This window comes from Hyperolius riggenbachi, chromosome 1 (genome assembly GCF_040937935.1).
Source record: "Hyperolius riggenbachi isolate aHypRig1 chromosome 1, aHypRig1.pri, whole genome shotgun sequence".
NCBI classification, from domain to species: Eukaryota; Metazoa; Chordata; class Amphibia; order Anura; family Hyperoliidae; genus Hyperolius; species Hyperolius riggenbachi.
The window spans coordinates 368,904,294-368,916,430 of NC_090646.1; the positions used below are offsets into that span (position 1 = coordinate 368,904,294).

Below are 12,137 nucleotides of genomic sequence, written 5' to 3' on the forward strand. Positions count from 1 at the left end.
AGGACAATCTCCTGGATGGGAGTTGTGGCATCTGGAAGGTAAGTGCACAGAGGGATGTGCAAAACACCCTATTCTTTTTTTAATTTCTCCAGTGACCTTGTCATTCATATGGGAGGAGCCAGTAATCACGTGAGATGTGGCTTATGGTGGTGGGGGTTTTATTGCAGTTCTTTTCACTGTATGGTGTACAACGGTCTGTCCTGTGCCTTGAGAATACAGACCAATAGTGGCCCTGAAACGATCGTCAGCTGTGACAGTCAGATGCCTATTGTTTATGCTATGGAACAATAAACACATTGTTTATTAAGCTGTCTGAGTGCAGATCTTCTTTTGGACTACTGTCTGCAGTTCCATCACTCCTGTCCACAGTTCTCTGCCTTATCAGTCAGTCCTGTCAGTTCACTGTCATTCCTGTCAGTCTGCTTTCATCAGCTCAGGTCACAGTTTTGTACAGCCTGTACTACCCTCTCCACACTGTAATGTTTGCTCTGCTGTTCTTTCCATCCCTGGTTGGGCAATCCTAGTAATTGTGACAATAAGGCTTTAGGGCACCCAAGCATCCCATTGCCCGCTAGCAGTGGCGGCCCATCATCCCCTGCATGGTGCTCTGGTGAAGACCCATAGTCCGTTAGGCTCCACGCTCACACTTACAATTAGTAACTGGATCAACAGGGCCCTGGGAGGCTTACAGTGCCAGACCATTTCATATTTCAGCTGTGAACGTGGGAACTAGCACTAAAGAAAAACCTGTTTTGGGGGGGGTTGGCAAAGGTTCGCCTCAGGTGTACTTTAATACATTTTTACTTTTCAATGAAAATGTTCACAGCTAATGGCTAACATATACAAGAGAGGCTTTATACCTAACATTCAGTAGCATCTTCTGTAATATCTCTGCAAAATTGTCAAATCAGAGCATAATTCTCAGTGGTTAGCAGGCTGTGAGTCACAACTGCCACAGTATTATCCCAAAAGAGGAAAGGTTAACCCAGAGTCTGAATATTTTGTGGGTGGAGCCAAGGAGGACTTGAAGGTTTAGTCATATATTGCTTAGTGCAGCGTGAAGCAACCTGAAACTTGTCCTTATCCCCACCTTCTATAATTTACGTAGATGATGTAAGGGGAAGGGGGAGGGAGTTTTCATTTTTTCCAGCTGGATTTTTTTTTCAAGCCCAGAAGTCAGGAAGATAAACATTACAGTGTCTGCTTCAGTCAGCAAATGCACAGGCTAGAGAATGTCCCTTTAGAACTGTGCAGCACACCGGCAGCGTCTTCAGCATATGAAAGTAAGTACTGTCCTTTACCAAACATTCCCCGCAGACCATTACTGTGTTTGCACATTCCATAAGTCTGGAACTGCAAGCATTTAAACAAGCTTTTATTAAGTATAGTCTTGTATAATTTTGCTTTAGTTGCTAGCAATATAATATACTAAATACTTTGTTTCAATGTATTTTAAGTGCATACAGCATTGCTGGATTTCTCTGAAGTGCTGTGAAGTAGTTATTCCGTTGTCATTAAAGCGGTTTAAAACCCTGACATAATATTTAATAAAAACATGTTTACCTACTTTTTATATGCCATACAGTTATCATATTTGCATATTATTCATTTAGAAGTTATAGGTTCCCAAAAGTACAGTTTTTTGCTTTGTGAGCTGACTTTGCATTTTATTAATAACTGGTTTTATTTGTTGCTGTTTTGCAGGCAGACATGCTTTCACTGTCTCTCTGTCTGTGTCCAGCAGCTCCTGCACAGTCAGAGAATGTGTCACATTCCTCACTTGATACATTTAAGAAAACACAAGATAACATTATCTAAGGTTCGGATACGTCTGCAATTCCCTGCACTCAACTTTCAAGCTCTGTGTGTAACCCTTCGAATGCTGGTCTAGTAACAAAAAATGCTGGTTGCATATAATATGCTGTAAATAATGTTTTAGAGCAAAGATGAAATGCAGGGTTGTAATTCACTTTAAGGCTGGGGCCACACTATGCACCTGCTATGCACGAAATACAAAAAAATCAACAGTGTTTTACGCAGAATGTTGCCTTTCCCTAAATTCTTCATAAAGGTATAACAACTGAACAACAAAGCAGGCTGGGTGTTCAAAGTACATCATGTGCAAGCTCTATTATAGGATTAGCTCCAGGTCCCAGCACACTTAATTTGGCCACTCACAGTTCAACTGAAGCAATCATCTTTAAGCAAACTTAGTCATTTTGCTCACATCTACCTGAAATCTTGTGCTGCAGTGGAAATACATTAACAGCTTTCAATGTCAGGATGTGTGGGTCAGATTGATCACTTACACTTATCAAACAGCCTGAAATGTGAAAATTGATTCTGTGGGAACAAGTGAAAACATTTCTTTGCAAAAATACCTTGTAGATTTTGAGAAAATTGAGGGCTCAGGGCCGCGTGATCGCAGTAGCCGCAGACTAGTGGTGACAGGCCAGCTTTGCAGGGGGCACCACCGCTGGCCAGAGGAGAGCAGACGGACGTTGTGGGCACAGTAGGAGTCTGGGGGCTGGAAGAAGCCTCAAGTAAGTTAAAATCTTTTTTTTTTTCTTTGACTTAAGATTCCCTTTAAGGCCCTTATTCAATTCATTTTTTTTCTCCTAGGCAATTTTTTCAAAACGTATTGATAAAATGCCTTTTACCAGCAAGCAAGAAAATATGGTACTCGCTTATTGTAAAATAATTTTGACAGTACTTTTGCATCTACTTTTTGGTACTTTTTCAATTAAAGAGTGCTGAAAACTTATTTTAAACAGATAAAGAAAAATTATCTCCTAGGAGTAAACTTAGGAAAAAGGGAATTGAATAGGGGCCTAGGTATGTTAAGATTTCTTTTGTAGTTCAAAGTCCAGTTTCAGTTTTTGTGTATCCATCACATCACCACAAGTCCACTTCACAGTCCATACATCTTTCCTGAGCATGACAGTATGAAATCTGGCACTGAGTAAGTTAAATAACACTGCATCATAAACTTAGGTGTAAGGATGCAGCATTTGTTGGCTAATCCAATAGGCTGCAAATGCTCATTTTTTTAAACCCTTCAGAGTTAGCTTGGCAAACAGACCCGGATTTACCTCACAGGAGCCTATAGGCACAGATGTCCTGGCACTCTAGACTTCGCCCTCCATGAACCTACAAACACCCACCAAACTGCACCGCAAGTGTGCTGGGTGGCCCAGATGTCACTTCTCCCTTACTTCCCTTGCCTGTCATAGGTAGCTACAGGTGTCACTTAGTAGCTTAGGAGCCAGTGGTACCCTCAATATTAAATACTGTAGCAAGAGGTGTCCCCAAATATTAGATAGCTAGAAGAACCCCAGTGTTAAGTAGCTAGAGGTGCCCCTGACTGAAGGGAGATCTCAACATTGGAATGCCGAGAACAGGGTGAGTAGCCTCTCATTTACGCTTTCAGCAGCACTTTGCATAGGGAAGGAGGGAGGGAGGCACTCTGGGAAGGGAGTGAGCCACCTTTCCATTATCAGGCGCCTTTAGGCATGTACCTACAGTGCTTTATGGTAAATCTGGCCCTGCTGACTAAGAAAATAAAAAGGCATAGAAAGCTTGTATTTTTCATCTATTAGTACCGAGTACGCTGCAAAAGTTACATCTATTTTCAGAAAGATTTTGAAGTGGTTAAAAGATGGCAAAATATTCATTGGCTTTTTTCTACATAGTTTATCAATAGTGCTGATTTACTAACACTCATTTTCTTTCTTTCCAGCTGATTAGACCCAAAAGGCAACACTGATGCTCACATATGGGAATAGACAACAGTAAATGTAAGTAGCTGATTTATGTATGGAGCTAGTTACTTGTCTACAATGGAGACCCCAAGGATGTGGATTGAGCCAGTTGTTGCAGTGGCGCAGATAGCCAGTTCTTTCTATGACACTGCATTGCTTATGGTTGTAAGAAATCACTATAACAAGACAATCAACAAGCAAGACATTCCTACTAACTCTAGTGTTGATGATGTACTGCAGAAGGCCATCTCCAACTTCTACATCTTTTACAATGTCATCATGGGATTAACACCTACTCTGTCTGCTTACATCCTGGCTAAAATTGCAGACAAAACCAGCAGGAAGGTGACTTTATGTGTGCCACTGCTTGGCTACCTTCTATCACGGATGTTTCTACTGTTCATTATTATCTGGGAATGGCCTATAGAGGTCATGTTTGGTTCTGCTGCTTTAAACGGTCTAACCGGCTGGTTCACATCTTACTGGGCTGGGGTTATGGCCTGGGCGTCCCTTTGCTCTTCTGAGAGGAGACGCTCCATGCGACTCATTATAATTGAGATGGTTTATGGATTGGCTGGATTTGTGGGAAGTCTACTTTCTGGACATATATTTGTCAATTTAAATTTTGCTAACCAGGAAGGGACTATCCTAATATGCTGTAGTTGTGGCTGCTATGCATTCTGCTTCCTATACAGCTTGTTTGTTCTTAGGACCCCTGGAGAAGACCACTGTTCTGAGAGCAGATCGTTGCTGAAAGACACTAATAACACTACAGTGCAGGCAGACTCAAGAAATGAATCCACACCTGTGTCTCCATGCAGACTCATCCTTATTACTATGTTCACCAGTGCAGTGCTGTTTAATATTGCTTTCACTGCAAGTGATGATGTCATCAATGTGTTTGTACTGAAAGCTCCCTTGAGCTGGGGTCCTGTAGAAGTTGGGTATGGGAATGCTGCCGCTTACATGACCTATCTCACTAGCTTCCTAGGAGTCTTTATTTTTAACAGATGTATGGGAGACCTGGGACTGATTGCCATTGGAATAGTCTCATTCAGCAGTGGACTACTAATAATGGCCTTTGTCCGCTGGACCTATATGTACTATATTGGTAAGTGAAAAGCATAATAAATAGTCATTATAGCTTTCCAAATGAACCTTAAAATGAATGACCTTTTACACAGTAGTACTTGTATAGAGCTAATATTGTTGCTATCAGTTACAGTTAGCTGCTCTCATAAAAATGTTTATGTTACGGCCAGAACACGAAGGCCACTTCGGAAATGACAACTGCCACTTCAGAAATGAGCAGCTGATGTGGCCAATACAGGAAATGCTGACTTTTATCGGACTTTGGCTGGTCAGAAAAATATGACTAAATGTGGCCGGCCAAGTCCTGAAGTGCCTTCCCCGCTGCCCTCTGACTCATCTATTTCCTGTGTTTGCTGGCCATTTCCTGTATTGGCCAGCCAGAACCCAAAGTAACCGGACTTAAGGTTCTTGCCATAACATACCCAACTTTTACCCTGTAGTGAAGTGCTCATGGCATGCCTATATTCTTCCCTTTCTAATGGCTCTTATGATGTTCATTAATTCAGTAGGCTGTAGCCCAGTTTTTCTGCCTAATTCAAAGTTGTTCTTCAATTAGACACAAAAAATACAGTAACTTAATTACATACAATCTTCATTTATGAAGTTCAACCTCTTGAACGACTTATACTAAAGGTACCCATACACGTAGCGATTTTGGTGGCTGATCGACCAAGAGACAGATCTCCCTCTCATCAAATCTGACCAGGGAGAGATATGTTGGCCACAATAAAGCACAGGCCGACTCCTGGTTGTTTTTAGCACGGCTGATGTCCAGTAAAGTTTTATTTCCTTCCGTCCATGCAGTTATATTTTACCTGTCATGCTGCCCGATAATGTCTGTGGTACTTCCGCATTCTGGCTCCACGTGGTTGCTGGCATTGCCGCACATGTGATGGCACACACGTGCCCCACAAGCTGTATGCCAGTAGTCACGTGGGGCCAGAATGCAGTGTGGAGGACACTAGCGGGCAGCGTGACAGGTAAAGTGTAACTGCACGGGGCACCCCGGAGGGACTTACAACATTAGGGAGGCGACAGTGGCCAAGGGTTTACATCTTGTTCGTCTTTTGCAATTATTGGACGCCTCTACCGCTGCGCACCAGATCAAGCTTGTCAGCAGGAGATTTTCCATTATGTCAACCCTAAATTAGTTGCATGCTCTTGGTGGCTCTGATTTTCATCCGGTTAGATTATAATTATCAAATCAGATGGTCAATCAACTACCAAGTTGAGCAATCTATAGACTCCTTTAGGTTTTACAGTCCCCTATACAAAATTAAAAAGGACATCAGCGACAAGAATAAATATGTCTTTTCCACATTTCCATGTGGAAGCATTGGGTTACTTAAAGACAACTAGCAGATGTCATAGAAAAGTGTTATTTGGTTGCGACCTACCAGTTTTACACAACTCTGTTATTCAAATGGATTTGACTTTTACTGACAGCCAATACTCTAAGCGCAAAATTAACCTGTAGCCACCTGCTTCATACTATGACCTTATAGACAACATAGAGCTGTGTATATTTAAATAATTTGGCACCCTCACAATAAATGTACCATACCAGGAGCACCTTTTCCTGTGTCCAAAGCCCGGCACCATTGTACTTTACTTTTATTTATATCAATCCTAGGTGAGCATCCATCTTCATCTCAATTTTGCAAGAAAAATGCAATCGTTCCAAAATAGTTCTCAAATAGCTCAGAAATAGCTCACAATCTGTCCAAAATCACCACCAAACTACCTCTTTTTTCTTGGCTTCAGAAATAAAGGTAGGTTCAAAAAGGTATAATCTGCTGACTGTGTGATAGTTATTTACTGAAAAGGGGGGGGGGGGGGGGTGCAATGGTTTACATACATTTTAAAGCAGAGTTTATTCCCACTTTATCAGCTGAATGATGTACTAATGTTGTGTTTTTGTTTTTTTTAAGCTCGGGTTGTAATGATGTTTTCACAAATAGCAACACCAACCATCAGATCTGTAATATCTAAGCAAATTCAAGGATCATCATATGGTGAGAAGTATTCTCTCTTTTAAAAGTTTTGTATGGGAGTGCTTAAAGCATACCTATGAGGAAAGGGTTCAAATTTGGATACTTACCTAAGTAGTAGGCATCCTTTGGTTGGTTCAGAGGCTTCCCAGATCCTCTTCTAGACCACTGTTGCTGCCCAGGACCCTCTTCTTCTTGTCACCACACTCCCGTCCATGTCTGAGCATATCCATACTGGGCTTCCACAAATGAGCTCCGCACATACCTAGTAGAACAAAGCACTTGTGCATCGAGGAAAAACGCTGTGTATGAGCAGCTTCATTCTACTGGGCATGTGCAGACCTTACTAATGCATGCGCAGTGTGGATGCGCTTGTACACGATGGGAGCACAACCACTAAGCACATATTCAACAAACTCCTGTCAAACACATTTCAGAGGGACCCAGTGCTGGAACAGTGGACTGCAGGACAATTTGGGGAGCCTGTGGACTATCCAGAGGCTTCCTACTACTGAAGTATCTACTTTTATACTTAATTTTCACTTCAGATATGCTTCAAGTTAAAATGGGGAAAGAACTATTGGAAAGAGCCACTAGACAGTTTGTAGCCCTAGTAACAAGAAAAGCAGTTATATGGCCCTGCCTGTTAGACTGTGCATACAGTCCTGTCCTACACCCTGAAGTCTTAAGATAATATTTTATATTATTGGCCATTTGGTCAACTATCTGCTGTGAGAAAGATCTTTCATTTGCTGAATAAAAGGTCTCTTTTGCCAGAATCCTGTTCCTCCAGGACAGATTAATTTAGCCAAGTGTCAACAAGTGTCAATTTAGCATTGCGCCCAGTGGTGAATGGAGGAATTCTATTCAGTGCTGTATCAGCACCTCTTTAGCCCAAGTTCATAGAGGTAGACTAAGACGTATGATGGGGCCTGCAGGTCTTTTTTCAGCAACAGTTTTTGAAGACTTTTTCCTGCAATGCCTATAGGCGAATCTGCTGATGGTAGGCTGGCCTAGGGCTTGCTGGTCTACCATATGCAGATTAAAGGAATACTGTAGAGGGGTCGGGGGAAAATGAGTTGAACTTACCCGGGGCTTCTAATGGTCCCCCACAGACCATACTGGGCCTGCACAGTACACACCTGGTGACATCAGCGGGAGCGAGGAAAGGGCAACACAGGCGCAGTGGTTTTCAGACTTTAGAGTCTGAAATTCCAGAAGTGAACCGGAGGTGGGGACGGAGCATCAGTGAGTGGCTGCGCGGGAAAAGGATGTCTGTGGGGGACCATTAGAAGCCCCGGGGAAAGTTCAACTCATTTTCCCCCGACCCCTCCAGTATTCCTTTAAAGTATCATGTCTATCACCAGCTTTAGTAAGAAGTTTCCGCAATGTAACCAATAAATCTTGCTCACTCTCCTCTTAACAAGTGCCACAGAAACTGAATTCAGGGAAATTTGAGAGAAAAAAAGGGTGCATAGTTCCCTTTAAAACTTGTCAGTAATGTTTTTTTAATTGTGTAAAAAGCATATAACTTAAAATTGTGGTACTACAACTCTCTGATCGTGTCACAGAGATCCTGGCCCCATATCCTGTTTACCAAGGATCTGCTATGTTTGTTTTTACCAGTTTGTTTTCTACAGCAGTATAAACGTCAAAGAAAATATTTAGGGAAACTCCAGGTATACTTTTAGAGAAAATGCTGAACAACCTTTGTGGTAATACATAACTACAAATAGACTTGTGTACATACAGTGCTTTGCAAAAGTATTCACTCCCTTGGCATTTTTCATGTTTTGTTGCCTCACAACATGAAATTAAAATGGATTGTTTGAGAGTTTTACTCTTTCAAGTGTATAGCTTATTATGGTCCTATGGAAAGATACTCCAGTCTCTGGTGTGAAACGCTACAACTTCTGCAGGGTTACCTTTGGCCTCTATGCTGCCTGTCTGATTTATCCCCTCATTGCCCGGTCTGTGAGTTTTGGTGGGTGGCCCTCTCTTGACAGGTTTGTTGTGATACCATGTTCATCTGACTCTTAGATTGCATACAGGTGGACTTCATTTCACCATTTGTGTTGCTTCATAGAGGTGGAAGAGGACAAATAATGTTTTATGGTAGTATACACCGACCCCCAAGTCACACAATGTTCAATGCAGTGTTGGAGCATGCTGTTTTTAAGTGTGGACCAGTTGTTTGATGAGCACCTTTTCTGATCTGGTCTCAAACTAAAGGGCTAATGTGTGTGTGTGTGTGGGGGGGGGGGGGGGGGGGGAGTTCTGGTACACTGATAAAGGAAGCTGGTGAAGGCAGTAGGCCAATATACGGATTAGGTTTGTATTGAGTGTCTTGTACCAAGCATCACTCTGTACAAAGTGCAGACTCCAAGACAGCTAGTAGCTGGAGAAATCAAGTGGGGGACTAAGATAGCTAGAAAAAGCTGACAGCCATCAGCGTGAGCTGTTGGAGAGATGAGACAGGAGATCACATGGAGGTAGGCTGGCATTTGTCATCATGAGATATGACAGGAAGTCCTGGAACGAGCGATAGCTGTAAACAGACTGCAATAGGCTGGACTGTCTTCGTTGGGAGGGAAACTGAAGGCCACACGCCAGTCTTTTCCCTCATTATTGTGGGGGTCATCAATTGAGTTGATTATATACCGTATACAGTTGTCTTTTAAGAGCAAATGATATGGAAGGCTGCTTATATACTGTGAATTGGCATACATTTGAGCCTGGAGTGTTACCATTGTTATTTGACTTAGGAAACATGTAATGGATTGAACTGATCAGTTATCAAGAGTTTACCGCTGTTTCAGTTCTTGTTACAAAATTGTTAAATCTTTGTCATTATCTCTTTGGATAAAGCTATATATAGCAACACAACTAACTTGTCCTTAAATATTGTTTTGATACTGTTTTAGGCAAAGTGTTTGTTGTACTTCAGTTGGCAATAGAAATTGTAGCAGTAAGCTCTTCAGCTGGATTCAATAAACTCTACCAAGCCACCCTTGACTGGTACAGTGGATTTTGTTTCCTTGTTTTTAGCAGCCTGGGATTTCTCAGCATTATTCCTATTGGGTGAGTTACTTTCATTATTATATAACCTGAAAACGCTGAATATTTTCATGAATGCCATTTTTTCCTTATTTCAATGACTTTTAATGAACAAGTAAGTGGCAGACAAGTTATACAGTCGCAATAATGCCAATAAACACAGGCCTTGCACACAGCACACACAATATCCAGGAATATAGAAATAGGCTCAGCCAGGGAATGGTACAGGACTATGACATGAAATGTCCATATGGTTGAAAGTACAAATAAAGTTGTACAATCTCATACGTTTGTAACCAAACAACTAAACAACAAACAAAGAAACACAGAACATTTATCTCGCGCTTTTCTCCTGGCGGACTCAAAGCGCCAGAGCTGCAGCCACTGGGACGCGCTCTATAGGCAGTAGCAGTGTTAGGGAGACTTGCCCAAGGTCTCCTACTGAATAGGTGCTGGCTTACGGAACAGGCAGAGCCGAGATTCGAACCCAGGTCTCCTGTGTCAGAGGCAGAGCTCTTAACCAGTACACTATCCAGCCACTCTCTATCACCTTCCCTAGGCCATCCCTTCCCTCTTGCCTGTGGAACTTCCATTAACTAAGCCAAACACTTTATGAAGGAATCTTTTGAACATATCTAATGGATGGCCCAGATGCCCAGGCAGCAGAGTATTACTAAAACGATGTTATTTGCATCTGGTCCGGTGTCATTGAGAGAATACGAAGATAAAACAACAAAAGTTGTTTAGGTGATACCTTTAATGAGAAACCGTGCAAGATTTCTTTGGAAGCTTTCAAAACTGTAAGTTTCTTTTTAACTGTATCGGATGGTTCTGATCCAGTTCTGCATCATGCCTGAAGAAGAAGGTTTTGTAAGTTTGCAAACAAATCTTGTACAGTTAGTTATGAAATATATCACCTAAAACTATGTTGAACTTTTAGAAAAAAACCTATGTTGAACGTGAGCATAGTTTCAATGATTGTATTTAAATGTAGCATTTTCTAAAAACACTGTGAGAAATTATGTTGATGTATGCTATCTGCAGTGAGACAGCATATCTTTAGGCAATGAAACAAACCAGATTTGGCAAGCAAAATATTTACTGCTAAAATGGATTTTATTATAAGGAATAAAAGCCTTAGATGGAATTGGAAACTCGATCACTTACGGGAGAACATTAGTCCCAATTTCCCAATGGCTATGTATGTTGAAATTATATTTTCAATGTCAGCTACATTCAATCCAATGAAGGAAAACAGTAAAGAGTGGAACTTTTCCATGTTGCATTTTGTACTCATATATTTGATATTGTCATGTTTTTTTCATCAGTCTTGCAGCCTGCCACAAGTGTTCAAGTGTGTGCCAAAGAAATACCAGAGACACCGCGAATCAGAGTCAAACAGCTGAAGCCTCATCTTCCTGATCTTAATAGCATCCAATAAATTAAACCTGAGCTGACAGAATTAGAATTGCCATTTGGTGTTCCACAACAAGCTCACATTCAGAGCACCTGATCTGTTTATTCATTTCATGTCAGGACAACTTGATCACCAGGATTTTTTTAGAGAATGGACAGCAATGGCAGCCTTTTTATTTCTATCAACATAGTTACCAAAAATCACTCATGATGAGAGGGCCTATTTAAGAAATGTATGTACATGAGAAGAGAACCTCTCACGCACTGGCTGATACAGAAGAAGGCTGACACAGTAGTGAGCTCCTTGTTTGATTCTGGGAGCCACATCTACAGTCTTCAGCTCTCCCAAAGGAATGATTCAATCGCTTTAATTACACCGGAAAAATAAATGAATGTAATCATTACGGATATTCTGGGTATGGCAGCTCTATTGGTTTAGCAACCTACTGATAATGCATGTGATAACAGATGTTCATTTCCAGTGCAAAACATTTTGACATTGTACATTTATTAAATTACATCAATATATTGAAAGTATGTGTCTGTTTCCTGTTGAAGTTATAGAGCAATTATACTGGATATAAAGTTATCAAGTTATCCACACTTCTCTCCTATGCTATAATTACCCCCATGAAGCAATCTGGGTTGTAGTTGAGAGGAGGCACTAGCCACACTTCCATTGCTCCCTGTGAGGCACTACAGCTTAGCAGAGTCTCATAATGATGAACCTCTACTAAGCTGTAGTGCTGGCCCCAAATAGGTATTCTCTAAGAAGCAGGGGAGCTGGGTAAGGTCACTAGGTGGCATTGTGATCAGTGGT

At 41.5% G+C, this 12,137-nt stretch overlaps 1 protein-coding gene across 3 annotated transcripts; it reads left to right on the forward strand.

The window, feature by feature from the left end:
- The first annotated feature begins 1,114 nt into the window (after nt 1-1,114).
- LOC137515473 (solute carrier family 46 member 2-like) lies at nt 1,115-11,851 on the forward strand. 3 transcript variants are annotated; one of them, XM_068234291.1, is made up of 6 exons: nt 1,115-1,283; nt 1,705-1,863; nt 3,740-4,872; nt 6,785-6,868; nt 9,769-9,925; nt 11,230-11,851. In XM_068234291.1, the coding sequence occupies exons 3-6, from the start codon at nt 3,813-3,815 to the stop codon at nt 11,321-11,323; spliced, it is 1,395 nt and encodes a 464-aa protein (XP_068090392.1). In that variant the 5' UTR covers nt 1,115-1,283; nt 1,705-1,863; nt 3,740-3,812; the 3' UTR covers nt 11,324-11,851. The 3 variants fall into 3 exon arrangements, with proteins under 3 accessions (XP_068090392.1, XP_068090391.1, XP_068090393.1); XM_068234290.1 differs by having other exon boundaries at nt 1,705-1,819; XM_068234292.1 differs by lacking the exon at nt 1,705-1,863.
- Nucleotides 11,852-12,137: the final 286 nt, after the last annotated feature.

Bases quoted from the DNA above. Each gene is read 5' to 3' on its own strand.
- LOC137515473 (XM_068234291.1), top strand. From the start codon at position 3,813: ATGTATGGAGCTAGTTACTTGTCTACAATGGAGACCCCAAGGATGTGG. The intron at 4,873-6,784 runs GTAAGTGAAAAG...GTTTTTTTTAAG, and splicing joins GACCTATATGTACTATATTG to CTCGGGTTGTAATGATGTTT. The intron at 9,926-11,229 runs GTGAGTTACTTT...TTTTTTCATCAG, and splicing joins CTCAGCATTATTCCTATTGG to TCTTGCAGCCTGCCACAAGT.